At 37.8% G+C, this 18,286-nt stretch overlaps 1 protein-coding gene across 6 annotated transcripts in view; it reads right to left on the bottom strand.

Annotated features, from left to right (window-relative positions):
• MED14 (mediator complex subunit 14) overlaps nt 1–18,286 on the bottom strand; it is a 77,045-nt gene that overhangs the window by 44,663 nt on the left and 14,096 nt on the right. For 5 of the 6 annotated variants that reach the window (XM_089904616.1, XM_022556320.2, XM_022556321.3 and 2 more), the window contains 8 exons: nt 17,640–17,769; nt 17,048–17,176; nt 16,625–16,732; nt 15,962–16,094; nt 14,810–14,960; nt 14,257–14,368; nt 10,460–10,585; nt 8,564–8,642 (listed from right to left, as the gene is read on the bottom strand). In XM_089904616.1, the coding sequence (XP_089760742.1) occupies nt 8,564–8,642; nt 10,460–10,585; nt 14,257–14,368; nt 14,810–14,960; nt 15,962–16,094; nt 16,625–16,732; nt 17,048–17,176; nt 17,640–17,769 (968 nt within the window). The remainder of the gene's footprint in view (nt 1–8,563; nt 8,643–10,459; nt 10,586–14,256; nt 14,369–14,809; nt 14,961–15,961; nt 16,095–16,624; nt 16,733–17,047; nt 17,177–17,639; nt 17,770–18,286) is intronic. The other variant, XM_089904615.1, reaches the window with a different exon arrangement.

The following is an 18,286-nucleotide window of genomic DNA, read 5'->3' as shown; positions in this document are numbered from 1 at the left end:
ACAGCACGGGCCCCAGAGACGGGCATGAGAGGCTAAGGCCGCTGCTGCCGCCACCAAGAAGCCTGTGTGCGAGCACAGGTCACTATCCACAGCTCCCCTCTCGGGAGCTTCTGCAGCCCGCCACTGCCAGGGTCCCGAGATCCAAGGACAACTTCCCTGGGAAAACACACGGCACCCTCAGGCTGGACACGCTGGCCTCTGACTCCGCAGGCTCGCCCTGCATCCGTACCCCTCCCTCCCCCCGGCCTGAGTGAGCCAGAGCCCCTGAATCGGCTGCTCCTTTAACCCCGTCCTGTCTGAGTGAAGAACAGAAGCCTTCAGGCGACCTACACGCAGAGGCGGGGCCAAATCCGAAGCTGAACCCCGGGACCTGTGAGAACAAAGAAGAGAAAGGGAAATCTCTCCCAACAGCCTCAGGAGCAGGGGATTAAATCTCCACAATCAACCTGATGTACCCTGCATCTGTTGAATACCTGAATAGACAAAGAATCATCCCAAATTGAGGAGGTGGACTTTGAGAGCAAGATTTATTATGTTTTTCCCCTTTTCCTCTTTTGGTGAGTGTGTATGTGTATGCTTCTGTGTGAGATTTTGTCTGTATAGCTTTTTTTTTTTTCTGCGGTACGCAGGCCTCTCACTGTTGTGGCCTCTCCCGTTGCGGAGCACAGGCTCCGGACACGCAGTCTCAGTGGCCATGGCTCACGGGCCCAGCCGCTCTGCTGCATGTGGGATCTTCACGGACTGGGACACGAACCTGTGTCCCCTACATCGGCAGGCGGACTCTCAACCACTGTGCCACCAGGGAAGCCCTGTCTGTATAGATTTGCTTTCACCATTTGTCCTAAGGTTCTGTGCGTCCGTTTTTTTTTTTTTTTTAACTTTTTAAAAAGTTTTTTTCTTGATAATTTTTATTTTAATAACTTTCTTTTATCTTACTTTATTTTCTTTTATCCTCTTTCTTTCTTTCTACTTTTTCTCCCTTGTATTCTGAGCTGTGCGGATGAAAGGCTCTTGGTGCTGCAGCCAGGAGTCAGTGCTGTGCCTCTGAGGTGGGAGAGCCAACTTCAGGGCACTGGTCAACGAGAGACCTCCCAGCTCCACATAATATCAAATGGTGAAAATCTCCCAGAGATCTGCATCCCAACACCAGCACCCAGCTTCACTCAACGACCAGCAAACTACAGTGCTGGACACCCCATGCCAAACAACTAGCAAGACAGGAACACAACCCCACCCATTAGCAGAGAGGCTGCCTACAATCATAGTAAGTCCACAGACACCCCAAAACACACCACCAGAGGTGGACCTGCCCACCAGAAAGACAAGATCCAGCCTCATCCACCAGAACACAGGCACTAGTCCCCTCCACCAGGAAACCTACACAACCCACTGAACCAACTTTAGCCACTGGGGACAGACACCAAAAACAACGGGAACTACGAACCTGCAGCCTGCGCAAAGGAGACCCCAAACACAGTAAGATAAGCAAACTGAGAAGACAGAAAAACACACAGCAGATGAAGGAGCAAGATAAAAACCCACCAGACCTAACAAATGAAGAGGAAAGAGGCAGTCTACCTGAAAAAGAATTCAGAATGATGATAGTAAAGATGATCCAAAATCTTGGAAATAGAATAGACAAAATGCAAGAAACATTTAACAAGGACCTAGAAGAACTAAAGATGAAACAAGCAATGATGAACAACACAATAAATGAAATTAAAAATCCTCTAGAAGGGATCAATAGCAGAATAACTCAGGCAGAAGAACGGATAAGTGACCTGGAAGATAAAATAGTGGAAATAACTACTGCAGAGCAGAATAAAGAAAAAAGAATGAAAAGAACTAACGACAGTCTCAGAGACCTCTGGGACAACATTAAACACACCAACATTCGAATTATAGGGGTTCCAGAACAAGAAGAGAAAAAGAAAGGGACTGAGAAAATATTTGAAGAGATTATAGTTGAAAACTTCCCTAATATGGGAAAGGAAATAGTTAATCAAGTTCAGGAAGCACAGAGAGTCCCATACAGGATAAATCCAAGGAGAAATACGCCAAGACACCTATTAATCAAACTGTCAAAAATTAAATACAAAGAAAACATATTAAAAGCAGCAAGGGAAAAACAACAAATAACACACAAGGGAATCCCCATAAGGTTAACAGCTGATCTTTCAGCAGAAACTCTGCAAGCCAGAAGGGACTGGCAGGACATATTTAAAGTGATGAAGGAGAAAAACCTACAAGCAAGATTACTCTACCCAGCAAGGATCTCATTCAGATTTGATGGAGAAATTAAAACCTTTACAGACAAGCAAAAGCTGAGAGAGTTCAGCACCACCAAACCACCTTTACAACAAATGCTAAAGGATCTTCTCTAGGCAAGAAACACAAGAGAAGGAAAAGACCTACAAAAACGAACCGAAAGCAATTAAGAAAATGGGAATAGGAGCGTACATACCGATAATTACCTTAAATGGAAATGGATTAAATGCTCCCACCAAAAGACACAGACTGGCTGAATGGATACAAAAACAAGACCCACATATATGCTGTCTACAAGAGACCCACTTCAGACCTAGAGACACATACAGACTGAAAGTGAGGGGATGGAAAAAGATATTCCATGCAAATGGAAACCAAAAGAAAGCTGGAGTAGCAATTCTCATATCAGACAAAATACTTGAAAATAAAAACTATTAGAAGAGACGAAGAAGGACACTACATAATGATCAAGGGATCGATCCAAGAAGAAGATATAACAATTGTAAATATTTATGCACCCAACATAGGAGCACCTCAATACATAAGGCAAATACTAACAGCCATAAAAGGGGAAATTGACAGTAACACATTCATAGTAAGGGACTTTAACACCCCACTTTCACCAATGGACAGATCATCCAAAATGAAAATAAATAAGGAAACACAAGCTGTAAATGATACATTAAACAAGATGGACTTAATTGATATTTGTAGGACATTCCATCCAAAAACAACAGAATATACATTTTTCTCAAGTGCTCATGGAACATTCTCCAGGATAGATCATATCTTGGGTCACAAATCAAGCCTCGGTACATTTAAGAAAACTGAAATCGTATCAAGTATCTTTTCTGACCACAACGCTATGAGACTAGATATCAATTACAGGAAAAGATCTGTAAAAAATACAAGCACATTGGAGGCTAAACAATACACTACTTAATAACGAAGTGATCACTGAAGAAGTCAAAGAGGAAATCAAAAAATACCTAGAAACAAATGACAATGGAGACACGACGACCCAAAACCTATGGGATGCAGCAAAAGCAGTTCTAAGAGGGAAGTTTAGAGCAATACAATCCTACCTTAAGAAACAGGAAACATCTCGAATAAACAACCTAACCTTGAACCGAAAGCAATTAGAGAAAGAAGAACAAAAAACCCCCAAAGTTAGCAGAAGGAAAGAAATCATAAAGAGGAGATCAGAAATAAATGAAAAAGAAATGAAGGAAACGACAGCAAAGATCAATAAAACTAAAAGCTGGTTCTTTGAGAAGAGAAACAAAATTGATAAACCATTAGCCAGACTCATCAAGAAAAAAAGGGAGAAGACTCAAATCAAGAGAATTAGAAATGAAAACGGAGAAGTAACAACTTTCACTGCAGAAATACAAAAGATCACGAGAGATTACTAAAAGCAACTCTATGCCAATAAAATGGACAACCTGGAAGAAATGGACAAATTCTTAGAAATGCACAACCTGCCAAGACTGAATCAGGAAAAAATTGAAAATACGAACAGACCAATCGCAAGCACTGAAATTGAAACTGTGATTAAAATGTTCCAACAAACGAAAGCCCAGGACCAGATGGCTTCACAGGCGCATTCTACCAAACATTTAGAGAAGAGCTAACACCTATCGTTCTCAAACTCTTCCAAAATATAGCAGAGGGAGGAACACTCCCAAACTCATTCTACGAGGCCACCATCACCCTGATACCAAAACCAGACAAGGATGTCACAAAGAAAGAAAACTACAGGCCAATATCACTGATGAACACAGATGCAAAAATCCTCAACAAAATACTAGCAAACAGAATCCAACAGCACATTAAAAGGATCATACACCATGATCAAGGGGAGTTTATTACAGGAATGCAAGGATTCTTCAACATACGCAAATCAATCAACGTGATACACCATGTTAACAAACTGAAGGAGGAAAACCATATGATCATCTCAATAGATGCAGAGAAAACTTTCGACAAAATTTAACACCCATTTATGATAAAAACCCTGCAGAAAGTAGGCACAGAGGGAATTTTCCTCAACAAAATAAAGGTCATATATGACAAACCCACAGCCACCATCGTCCTCAATGGTGAAAAACTGAAACCACTTCCACTAGAGAAGACAAGGCTGTCCACTCTCACCACTCTTATTCAACATAGTTTTGGAAGTTTTAGCCACAGCAATCAGAGAAGGAAAGGAAATAAAAGGAATCCAAATCGGAAAAGAAGAAGTAAAGCTGTCACTGTTTGCAGATGACGTGCTACTCTACATAGAGAATCCTAAAGATGCTACCAGAAAACTACTAGAGCTAATCAATGAATTTGGTAAAATAGTAGGATACAAAATTAATGCACAGAAATCTCTGGCATTCCTATACACTAATGACGAAAAATCTGAAAGTGAAATCAAGAAAACACTCCCATTTACCACTGCAACAAAAAGAATAAAATATCTAGGAATAAACCTACCTAAGGAGACAAAAGACCTGTATGCAGAAAATTATAAGACACTGATGAAAGAAATTAAAGATGATACAAATAGATGGAGAGATATATCATGTTCTTGGATTGGAAGAATCAACATTGTGAAAATGACTCTACTACCCAAAGCAATCTACAGATTCAATGCAATCCCTATCAAACTACCACTGGCATTTTTCACAGAACTAGAACAAAAAATTTCACAATTTGTATGGAAACACAAAAGACCCCGAGTAGCCAAAGCAATCTTGAGAACGAAAAACAGAGCTGGAGGAATCAGGCTCCCTGACTTCAGACTATACTACAAAGCTACAATAATCAAGACAGTATGGTACTGGCACAAAAACAGAAATATAGATCAATGGAACAGCACAGAAAGCCCAGAGATAAACCCACGCACATGTGGTCATCTTATCTTTGATAAAGGAGGCAGGACTATACAGTGGAGAAAGGACAGCCTCTTCAATAAGTGGTGCTGGGAAAACTGGACAGGTACATATAAAAGTATGAGATTAGAACACTCCCTAACACCATACACAAAAATAAGCTCAAAATGGATTAAAGACCTAAATGTAAGTCCAGAAACTATCAAACTCTTAGAGGAAAACACAGGCAGAACACTCTATGACATAAATCACAGCAAGATCCTTTTTGACCCACCTCCTAGAGAAATGGAAATAAAAACAAAAATAAACAAATGGGACCTAATGAAACTTCAAAGCTTTTGCACAGCAAAGGAAACCATAAACAAGACGAAAAGACAACCCTCAGAATGGGAGAAAATGTTTGCAAATGAAGCAACTGACAAAGGATTAATCTCCAAAATTTACAGGCAGCTCATGCAGCTCAATAACAAAAAAAACAAACAACCCAATCCAAAAAAGGGCAGAAGACCTAAATAGACATTTCTCCAAAGAAGATATACAGATTGCCAACAAACACATGAAAGAATGCTCAACATCATTAATCATTAGAGAAATGCAAATCAGAACTACAATGAGATATCAGCTCACACCAGTCAGAATGGCCATCATCAAAAAATCTAGAAACAATAAATGCTGCAGAGGGTGTGGAGAAAAGGGAACCCTCTTGCACTGCTGGTGGGAATGTGAATTGGTACAGCCACTATGGAGAACAGTATGGAGGTTCCTTAAACAACTACAAATAGAACTACCATATGACCCAGCAATCCCACTCCTGGGCATATACCCTGAGAAAACCATAATTCAGTAAGAGTTATATACCACAATGTTCATTGCAGCTCTATTTACAGTAGCCAGGATACGGAAGCAACCTAAGTGTCCATCGTCGGATGAATGGATAAAGAAGATGTGGCACATATATACAATGGAATATCCTCAGCCATAAAAAGAAACGAAACTGAGTTATTTGTTGTGGGGTGGATGGACCTAGAGTCTGTCATACAGAGTGAAGTAAGTCAGAAAGAGAAAGACAAATACCGTATGCTTACACATATATATGGAATCTAAGGGAAAAAAATGTCATGAAGAACCTAGGGGTAAGGCAGGAATAAAGACACAGACCTACTAGAGAATGGACTTGAGGATATGGGGAGGGGGAAGGGTAAGCTGTGACAAAATGTGAGAGTGGCATGGACATCTATACACTACCAAACGTAAAATATAGCTAGTGGGAAGCAGCCGCATAGCACAGGGAGATCAGCTCGGTGTTTTGTGACCACCTAGAGGGGTGGGATAGGGCGGGTGGGAGGAAGGGAGACGCAAGAGGGAAGAGATATGGGAACATATGTATATGTATAACTGATTCACTTTGTTATAAAGCAAAAACTAACACACCATTGTAAAGCGATTATACTCCAATAAAGATGATAAAAAAAGAAAAAAAAGAAAAACAAATTTGAGTGAAGAATATCTTGTCTGTATATGTTCACTTTCAATGAAAAATATATAGATTTTGCATTTTTTCCTTATATTTTTTGTTCTGATTTTACGTACTGAAATGCAATTTTATGTCTGTTCACTCTAATAAAAAAATGGAGGCTTATATTTTGAACATGTTTTTTCAATTCTTTTTTCTAGAATTTGTTTTCATTGCACGTTATAAAAAAAAGTAATCACATGAACAGATGCCCAACACCATTAGTCCCTAGAAAATGTAAGTAAAAACCAGTCAGACACCTGTCCCACTCACTAGGATGGCCACTGTCAAAGACAGTAATGAGCGCTGACAAGGATGTAGAGAAATGGAAACCCTCATACACTGCTGATGTCACTGTAAAATGGCACAACTACTTTGCAAACTAGTATGGCAACTTCTTTAAAAGCTTAAATTTACTGTATGATCCAGTAATTCCATTCCTAGTGGAATGAGAAGTCCAGCCATATATTTGCACATGAATACTCACAGCTGTGTTATTCATAAGAGCCAAAAAAGTGGAAACAATCCAAATGTCCATCAACTGATGAATGGATAAATAAAATGTGGCCTAGCCATACAATGGAATGTTAGTTAGCCATAAAAAGGAATGGAGTACTGGTACATGCTTCAACATGGATGCATCCCAAAACATTATGCTAAATGAAAGAAGCCAGTCACAGAAGACCACATACTTTATGATTCCATTTATATGAAATGTCCAGAAAAGAAAAATCTACAAAAACAGAAAGTAGATTCATAGTTGCCTGGGGCTGAGGCTGGGAATGGGGATTAACTGTAAATGAGCATCTTTTTGAGGCAGCGGAAATGTTCTAATTGTTGTAAAACTGGATTGTGGTTATGGTTGCAAAACTCAGTAAATTTAATACAAGTCACTGAATTGTACACTTAAAACAGTTGAATTTTACGATATGTACATTATATTTCAATAGTTATTTCAAAAAATTTAACGTCCCATGATAGATTAGTGATAAACTGGTCGTTCACCAAAGATCATCTGAGAAGCACCACTGTAAGTGACAACCAGGGGACCTTTCCTATAAATAATGTGAGTTTAAGTATAGGTACACACATTTGATAAGTTTAAAGCTTTTGGGACTTGACTTTCTGGTTTTAGGTTATATTTCTACTAGCTGGAACTGCCCCAAAGCGTTAAGTTATGCAAGATGTGAATTATCAACATTTAAGTATTTAAATCCCACTGAACAGTCTGGCCCCACACCCCCACACCCCCACTCCCCCACCCCGCCATTTGCCAGTTTGGTTTTAATCTCTGATATTTATTTTTATCCCTTGGAATTCTGTTTTATCGATTTAAAAAGAGTCTGTTAGAGTTGCCATGATGGTACCTTTGTGTACCAGGGTGGTAATGAAACCTCACACAATTATCTCTAGCTCCATTTTCAGTTTTATTTAGTTTAACAGTCTGAAGCATTCAGAGGATTCTGAGACAAACTGAATGACAGTATTAGAGAAGCAGAAATGACTACTCTGAAAGTGTCAGCTGGTAGATTCATACCATGAAGATTATCCCAGATAAAAGCAAATAAGACTCTACTGCAAAGAACACTAGATACAATAAAATTCATTGTGTAAGTATTTGGCAGAGTGCTTGCACAGGAGAAAATGTGAGTGTCAAAGCTGAGTGAATCAAAGCTGAGTGTCATGCCCTTCATACCTATATTTGCTCTAGAGGGGAATTTGATACAAAGCACTGCCATCTTGGACCTATTCCAAGAAAATTTAGATTCTAAGTACCAAAAGGTACTCAAGTTTCATGTCATAAACATTAAGGATAGTGGGTGATCAAGAGTAATGATGGAGAAGAAAATATTACCTTGTCAAAAGAAGTTTCCATTTTTAGTTTTGAACTAAATAAACTTACTTAAGTTGCTGAATCCAAGGAATGATCCGTTTCATATCATCATTCACAGACTTCTCCATGTCATCCAGTGTGGCCTGGTCTATAGCATAAAGTACTTCATTTATTAATTGCTTACATGAGACACAAGATATCCAGGTAGCCCAAAATTTAAATGAAAATTATTGTTTTAGGCAGAAAGTAGTGTTATTTTTGAGTCAGAGAAAAACTAAACGGAACGCATCATGAGGCACAAATTAACCTAATTTGTTTTCCCTCTTTAACATTTAGGGAGAGTTATAGTTAAGATAATTAATAGCAAATGTACATTAGCAGGAAGAACAAGTAACAACACGAATTAATTCTTTGCCTATAGTTTAATTACCAAAATTCTTAGTCTAATTAGTTAATATTATTAATTTGTATGTATTTCAAACTCATAGTATTACTAGACTTAGAACCTTAAAAATTATAAAACTCCATTAAAATGTTTATTTATTAAACACAAATGATCTCTGGCATAAGCACGATCTGTTGGCTGAAGATTAGCTTGCTAAATGTCACTTAGAATTTTTAATGACACTAGAAAATGCCATTAATAGAATGTTGAGCAAAAAGCAAAATACAAAATGAGTTCAACTAAAGAAAAAAGTATAGAAAAAATTAGAAGAGCATTGCTATGGATTGAACTGCATCCCCCCCAAATTCTTATGTTGAAGCCGTAACTCCTCATGTGATAGTGTTTAGAGGTGGAGCCTTTGGGAGATAATGAGGTTTAGATAAGGTCATGAGGGTAGGCCCTCATATAAGATTAGTGCCCTTATAAAGAGACACCAGAGAGAGCTTGCTCTCTCTCTCTTCCTGCCATGTGAGGATACAGCATGAAGGCTGATGACTATAAGCCAGGAAGAAAGCTCTCACCATAACCTGACCATGGTGGCAACCTTATCTCATACTTTAAACCTCCAAAACTGTGAGAAAATAAGTCTCTGTTATTTAAGCCACCCACTCTGTGGTTCTCTGTTATGGCACCCTGAGCTAAGACAAGCATATATCCCCTAAAAACAATAATTACCAACAGGCAACTATTTTTTTGCTTCTCTCATTTTTACATGTTTAGTTTTTCTACTTATGAGTATGTACTGTGTTAATCATCAAGAAAACAGTTAAATAAAGTTTTCAAGAGCAAACAACAATTTCCTAACGTGTCACTTATCATTTAGCCATCATAAATGTGATGTGATTCAAAGTAATGAGGCCAGTTTTCCATAAGCAGTTCATAGAAAAATCTCTTTATAGCCATACGATATAACCAGAAAGCCTTTTCTTTTCATCAATCTATCTAGCTTAATATTAATTTCAAATGGCAAATGTGCTAATATATTCAAGAACACTATTCCATCGGCAATACAAAAACAGTAAGTTCCTAGTATTTCATCATTTCAGAACACCAACTTGGTAACAGAACATGCTAGAAATCAAACTTCAATTTCTACTGTGTTTAAGCCAGAAAAAAAATCCTTTCCTACAGGATCCTGTACCCTGAGTCATCTGAGATGTTTATACTGTCATAAATTTGTTCTTCAGCTGTGAATGACATTAGATTGTAGTCTTCTCCATGACACCCTACTATTAGTGGTAAAATAGTTAATCTAAGAAAAGATCAGCCATCAATATTATTACTTTTACATAAGAGAAACAACATGAATGTACTTCATACTGGGAAGTTTCACTTCTGGTACAAGAGAGTTAAAATGGGCCCCAAGGAATAGGCATCAGCCAGAGTTATTCCTTCCATATCTACTTTCCATACACTGTTTATACCACCTCTCCCAATACCTAATGGCAAAAAATTTTTATTCTGCTTTTGTTAAAAGTATTTTTCTTTACATTGAGTGAGTCTATCATTTAGTAACTTACCAAGTCCATAAAGCATCAACTGGAACATTCCAGAATGCAAATCTACAAAAATGTGTAGACACTCCGAATTACCACAGGGCTCCAAGATGGGAACAACAAGAGCTGGAAGTGCAGTCTCTATGGAAGCTGAACAGTTAAGAATTAAGTTATATTTCTATCTGAATATCCACCCCCTCAAAAAAATACATATATTTCTCAGTGAGTAGAAACGAACCAACTACTGAATGATCCTGAATGTTACAGGAAAAACATAATTTTGCTAAACTGGGTTAGTAATATTATGTCACTTAGTAGCTCAAAAGAAGAATGTAATCTACAAGGTGACCTGAAACAAACACACCCATCTCAAATACTACAGCAAAGAAAAAAACCCTCCAAGATTCCTTTAAGAAGGTTAAAACAGCTCGTGAAAATTTAACCTTATCAGTGAGCTGAGTTCTAGTTTTACTTTCACTCAGTAATTACTAATAAGCTAATTTGAAGGATTTTCTTTCTGATATAATGGGAAAAAAATATTGTTTGGTAAACAGAATAAACTTCATTTATGGCCTAAATATTTTTAATGCCATTCTTCATAAAGAGAGGTTTTTCTGGCAATTAGGGCCCATGTATTTAAAAAAACCTCTGAACGCTATTAAACATTGATTATAAAGGAAAAGATTTTTTCAAGTTACTTATGTACCTCATTTTCAAGTCACAGATGAAATAAGAACGGAGGCAACTGCTAAACACAAATTCCCAAAGCTGCCAATATACTCCTTCTAGAGTTTCACGGTATTTCCACCAGGCCCGATTAACTTTCCCCTTAATCCCACAAGTTGGTATAACACAATCCAGTAAAGGAGCAAAGTCCTGAAAGCACACCATGTGCTCATCACATTGATGACCTGCTAAAGGAATATGCTCTTCTGGTTACCGCAGTCCTTTAAAGCTACACTGCAGGAGAAAGGCGAAGAGTGAGCTGAGTGGTAGCGTAGGCCCAGCCCTTCACCAGGGGTGACTTCTCTGTGCTGCTTTGTTAAACAAGGACAATGACATCTTCCTGTCCACGCCATGGGTTCAGGAAGAAGCAATGACAAGCTTGTAAAGGTGCTTTAGAAAGCAAAGTGCTCAATAATGTACATTTTCTGTATTTATGTACCAAAGAAACAAACCAAAACCTCTTGTTATAAATTTGCAACAATTAAAATAGGTGATGTTGCCACTGGTACTAGCTATACAAACAAAATAATAAATCAAAAAAAAGATTGCAGGAAACATATTTAATCAGAGGAAAACAAACTGCTTTCAAGTATATCTAACATATTTGCATACAAATCTTTAACATGCAGGTCCAGCATAACTCATCTAAAACAAACAAAAAAACAGGACAAAAAAGGCACAAACGGGAATTTCTTTTACAATATTCTATCATTCAGACCAGTGTGACAAATTTAAAAAGTGCTTAGAGATTTGAAGCAGAGCTGCTGATTTTTAAAATACATCTGTACTGTCTTAATTCCTAATGGGATACGAATGTACTCTTTAAAACAAAACTATTTTTAAAGTGTAGCAACGGAGTAAACCTAATTCTGACAATTGGGATGACAACTACAATTTCAATCTAATTAACAAAATTAAATATTTTTGAAAAGATAGGGCATCAGAGAAGAATACAGAGAACACAGTCCAAAAGACAGAAAATACTTTGATGTACATCTCTGAACATATTTTATGGCTGCCGATGTCTGTATTTTTCTTTACAGAAAACAAAATACATAAGGCCTTAAGCATTTAAAGGCAACAGGTTTTAATGGAGTGTATCCAGAATGGAGAAACTTATGGAGAATTAAAGGCCGTGCAAAATGACTGAGCTGCACACTTCTTCCTGCAGCAGGAATATATACAAATCTCCTCTTTCATTTCTCCCTATCTATTTATTGAGGACAAGATGAGGAATGTACCAACACACAATAATATAAAGTGGGAAGACTGAAGAGAAGCAACTAAGCCCAATTAGGAATGGCTGTGTGTGGTTCACAGCTTCTGAACTGACCTTGAGACCCCAAATCTGGTGCTGACAGAGCACAACCCAAGGGAGAGCACCCTGGCTTCCTAGAGTCAGGTGATGATGAGAAGGGGCCGCAGGGCAAGTTACCTTTAGTGCCTTGAACTGCCTTTTTAAAATTGCTCTCCCAGAGTCCTGCCTACCCTCCCCTGAGACATTCCCATCCCCCATCTCCCACCCTCAAGAAACCACACAATGCCCCCTGGGCTGTCTAAAACCTGCTATCTGTACACTCCCCTAGCCCTTCCTTGAAATGCTCCATTCTCCCGAGCTACTCATTTCCTCGGCTTATTCTAGTGAGGAGTTGGAAGAAAAGCCAGCTAATTAAGGGTAATTGCACTAAGGGGTTCGCAGAACAGACTATGGTCCCTGGTCCCAGCAAAGGATCTGACTAAAGCATGCTTTCCCATCACAAAAGAGATCAAGTAAGACTACATGAGAGTATAAATGCATGAACGTGAATTTAAAAAAACAGTTAAAGCATATGTCCTAAAATGGTGGGTCAGCAGACCTTTTCCTATAGCAGTCCTTGTTTCCAGAATTGTTCTGATTAAAGCAGGGCTGAGGGGCCAAACCCCACATGCAGAAACCTCCCCTTTCCTTCAAAACAGTCTCCAAAGCACCCTTCTCTAACACTGAGGACTCAACAGACTCGTAGGGCTTGAAAACCACTACTGTAGCACACTCCCACTACAGTAAGAGATCCAGGAAGAGCCTGGACTAACATCCTCAAATTACAGATGAGGAGAATGGGGCCCAAAGAATTTAAGTGACTTGTTCAAGAGCAGAAGAGCAGCTGAACCCACATCTTTTGGCTACTCAAGCAGTGACATCTCTACAAAATGCTGCTAAAGAAAAATCTTCGCAACTTACGTGAACAACACGCAAAACTATTCCTAGGTAAACGCACGTTCAGTCCATTTTTCAAAGTAATTTAAATATCCCCCAGGCAATCATACTGAGGTTCTTTTTACTTACTAAGACTTGTTTACAGATGATACTAAAGTAAACCAGAGCCTATCAAAAGATCATAAACCCCAATTTTCTACAATCCCAATGATATTTTAGAATTTCACTATTTTGAAAAATTAGAAATAATTAAAATTAGAAAAATTAAGATTGCAAAAATACTGTGGGCACCAGGTAATCACAGCCAAAAACTGGGGTAGGAATAGTAAATATGCTCATTGTGATACCGTGAAACGATATTCCTAGAAGGAAAGCACTTACTTTGTAAATGACTGACCGTCCCCATACGCTCTGAATATACCAGGTAATTAGAAGATTTTTCACTATGTGTGCATATCTGTATTTCTTATTTTGAACCCTGTTAATGTATTAACAACTCAAAAACATTTTTAAAAAGACAAGGGGTATATTTTGCTTCATTCAAACAGGCATTATTTCATAAATACATTATAAATATTTGCAAAGCTGCCTTAACCTTTTAGAAGAAAAAACAAAAGAAGACTCATATTAAAATGTTAAAATAGCTTCTATTTCAATAGGAAAGAAAAGTTTTAAGGAGAGTTGATATACATACATTTCAAAAACAAGGTCAAGCTAAATGAAAACGAAGAAAGTGAGGGAAAAATTAAGACAAGCTTGGTAGATCACAAATTAAAATGCAGCCTCTACAACAAAATCAGTATATCAGGAAAAAAATCATTAAGAAAGACTCTTCAGAAAATAAAAGTGGATACTAATTTAAACAAAAGAAAGACAGAAATGCCATTTTAAAAGAACCTACAATTTTCATTGGCATTGAAGCCTCTAAGAATGGCCTTCAGTTCCTGGAGCTTCTGATGAGCTCGTGCATGGACACTGTCAATCAGGAGTTTTTCTATTGATAAATGATCAATCTGCATAAACAAGAACAGAATTGTATGTGCAATTTAAACAGTTTTACTTTAAAAGCCCGAGAGTAGATTATTGTGCTCCAAGATACTTCCTTTTAGAATCACAATGATTAAGGGTTAACCAGTAAAAGAACGCAAACTTAAAATTAAAAAAATAAATTTAAATGGTATTGATAACTTAAAGGCTACAGTTAACATTCTGGCAACTATAGATCTGATCTAAATTACAGAATTTGAAAGAACATCTTAAAAATTATATTAGATGTTAAAACAACCACAACAAACGTACAAGCATAACATTCATTTAAAATAAGTTTCATAAAGGGTTTTAGGAACAATTAGGTATTTTAAAGGATTTGTGCTAACAGTTTAAGTATAAACGGTAAGTTATATTACTGTATTCATTTAATCAAACCAATATTGAAATATATTGAGTTCTTTTACCTTCATGGCTCTTTCTACTAATTTGGAATCAGAAGCTGGCAAAGGAGGATCATGAAAAATCTGTAAAGGCTTGGAGACATCATTCTCATCAATTTTAATCGTAACTTTGTGAACAGATGCTGTTCCTGTTTTTCTCCCAAGAACCTGCTGACTAAAGAGAAAAAAGAAATATTAAGAATTTTTTCCAACACAGTCTGTTAACTTCTGGAATAAAAGAGAGACAGTCTATTGTGCACCTTATCCAGAGCCTAGAACATGGCAGGTCCTCACTGTTCGTTGAGGGAATATTAATATTGGGAAGACAGCTATTCTGTAATCCAACACAATATGATTTACTACATTAAAAAAAAAAGACACAGAATTTAAAAATAAAACACATGCACACACACACAAAAAGGCCAAAACAATCTTTAAGCGGTGTCTATTCACCTTTGATTCCTTTACAGAAAATGGGAATCAAGCGAAGTTCAAATAGGGAATAGAGGATTGTAAAACAGCCTGATACTGATTTTCCCAAAAAAACTTCCCCAAAAGTTTTTAAAAGGTACAATTCAAAATATAACACTGTAAAAAAAAAATATATATATATATAACACTGTGATAAGCAAGGATTTTTTTTAAATGATACCTGATAATCTAACCTAATGGTCTTTTAGCAATCTGGTATGAAGCCAGAGTAACCTAATCTTTAAGAATAGTAAGTTTTGAGCTTCCCTGGTGGCACAGTGGTTGAGAGTCCGCCTGCCGATGCAGGGGACACAGGTTCATGCCCCGGTCTGGGAGGATCCCACGTGCCACGTGAGCGGCTGGGCCCGTGAGCCATGGCCGCTGAGCCTGCGCGTCCGGAGCCTGTGCTCCACAACGGGAGAGGCCACAGCAGTGAGAGGCCCGCGTACCACAAAAAAAAAAAAAGAATAGTAAGTTTTAGTACAAACAGATAAACGTCTACATATTTAAAATATGCCATGTTCTAAGAAAGCTGTCAATTATGGATGTCCTATGTGGTTTATATACCATAGGACTTTACCATACAAAATCATGTTGCTAGAGGTACACAGAGGTATATGGTAAATCAGATGTATGAGAGAAAGAGAGAAACAAAAAGAATATTTACAGTCATTGCATGACCCCACCAGAATCAACTTTACTTACTTCCAAACTGAGAGGGAGAGGCACTTTCCTGCATGATACCTTTCCACCTGTACGAGGTCTCCCCACCGCTCTCGGATTAACATTAGAGTTTGGGAATGCAGCACTTCTAACTGAAGTGATAAGCAGAAAGAATCTGATGGATCTTGTTAAGCAAATCTAAGATATTACTACAACAGCCAGTGAAGTATAAGCAAACTTCATTTAACAAACGCTCTATTCCCCAAAAGTTGGCTATTATACTTCTCCAATGACTTATACAAAAAGTGTTGGAATTTGTGACATAATTTTAGAAAAAGGTTTTGTATTTAATTTTGAACCAATATAAACAAAATGTAAGGTCCAGGTTGCCCCTTAATTCATCATAGTTTAGAGAATATGGGTAGACTAAATGGTACTATTTTTTCTCTCCAAATAGTACTATTTCTACCTTATCATTTAAAGTTTTTACCTGCAAAGTCAATAGTAAAATTTAAAACTTCAGTTTTTACAGACATATCACTATTCTTTACACTGGCCAGTTCCCCAACCCCCGTTTCCACCCAAAAAGGGTGACGGGGAGAGTTTAAGCTGCTCTAGTTCAGGACTAGGGGCAGATGGAAATTGTGTGTGTGTTGGGGGACACAAATTCTTTACAAATACAGGGCTCAAATTTCAGAAGGATACGCAGGCAGTTGTACATGTCCTGAAGAGGTTTCTCATCAGCAAAGAGCCTAGACTGTACCAGCTGATGGATAAAGTTGATCTGCATACTATGAACCAAGGCTCGCCCATCTTCCATTGGCAGGAGAAAAGAAGGTGGTTAATCAGAAAAGTGTACAGGTTGTGTCACAGACCAACTAAGGAAGAGTATATTCACTAACGATGAGTTTAAAAAAAAGAACTGAAATTATCTATGAAAACTAGAGAGTACACTAGAGAAACACTGAAACTTCTGTGGTCAGTAGGCAGTTACAATTATCATAAAATCTGCATCAGATTACAGGATAAATTGCTAAACACACGTATTATTCTGCAAGAATGTTTCAATAATATAACACCCAACATTTAAATCAATACATATGATTTAAATCATTATTTATGATTTACCTCCTGTTTCCTTATCCTCAACTAGAATTTCTAGCTTGAGAAGACGCCAGGGAACATCAGGGTCATCTCCCATCACAGTCAAGGTGGCTTCAAATTCTCCTTCCACTCGAAACTTCACTCGGCCATTTGCTTTTAGAAGAAGAAGAAGGTCTACTTTGCTAGAAAATAAGCAGCTTCCCACTAACCTAGAACTTTCAGTCTCGCTCACGAGAAATTTTAAATAGACTTAAGAATCTTTCATAAGTGTTCAGACAATTCACTGGTTCCTGCATAAACAGTAGCCAGCTTCCAGGTCATCAAGAAACCAAAGGCAACTCTTCTAACATCAAGGAACAGTATTTTCTTGAGGCTCAACTCTAGGACCTAGTCTCTCCTCCAGCCCCAGGTAATCTTGCCCACTCCCCAGCTTCAAATACCAGCACTGTATTTCCAGGTACTAAAGGGAAATGATATGGCACAAGTTACGGATTCAAACACCACCAAAATTGTAGGTCAAGGCTTCATAAGGATATTTTAAAAGATAAAACCCCAAAAGCTGTTTGAAAAATATTCTAACGAGTCAATTCTTTAAAAATGTATTTCAGGTACATACCAACTGTAAGATTTGCTAACTGAGGAGGAAGATCTGTGGTTACAAGTCGATGTCTAAGAATCTGGTTCAGCTGGTGAAGTGTAGCTTGTTTCTCAATTTTGGTAATTGGGTCTGGAGGAATAATTTTATCCTACAAAAAAGTTTAAGTAATCTAAAAATAATGTACAAAGAGACATAATTTTTACCTGCGCCTGTTCTAACACAGTATTTTCTTACTTTACCCAAGAGAACCTCAACACTCATTTCTGCAGTCTACATCCAATAATAGTGACCATCACTATCATGCATTACAGTGTCAATGATTCCACCAGTCCCCCAGCTAAGATGGTAATGCAACACGATCTTCTTCATGTTCTATTTATGAAACCAACTTAACGTCACTAGATGACTTTCACCACTTCTTAGACGTATAAAATACAACAGCACCAAGTGAGTCAACAACTACCACAACAACAAATTTTTAAAAACACTTCCAAAAAGCAACTAGCGTGCCGTATTTTCACATCTAAAATAGATGTTAAGTTACCTTCATAATTCTGTTCACCCCCACCTAAATAAATAAATAAATAAATAAATAAACAAACATTTTGATAGCTACTCACATTCTGGCTCCAATTTATTTCAAACCCGCCCCCTCCAAATTTTAA

The sequence above is a fragment of the Delphinapterus leucas genome, chromosome X, assembly GCF_059928025.1.
Source record: "Delphinapterus leucas isolate spDelLeu-1000000601 "Yukka" chromosome X, BTC_Dleu_Yukka2, whole genome shotgun sequence".
NCBI lineage: Eukaryota > Metazoa > Chordata > Mammalia > Artiodactyla > Monodontidae > Delphinapterus > Delphinapterus leucas.
Note: the sequence above shows the minus strand (reverse complement) of the source record. Positions and strands in the feature narration are given on the sequence as shown.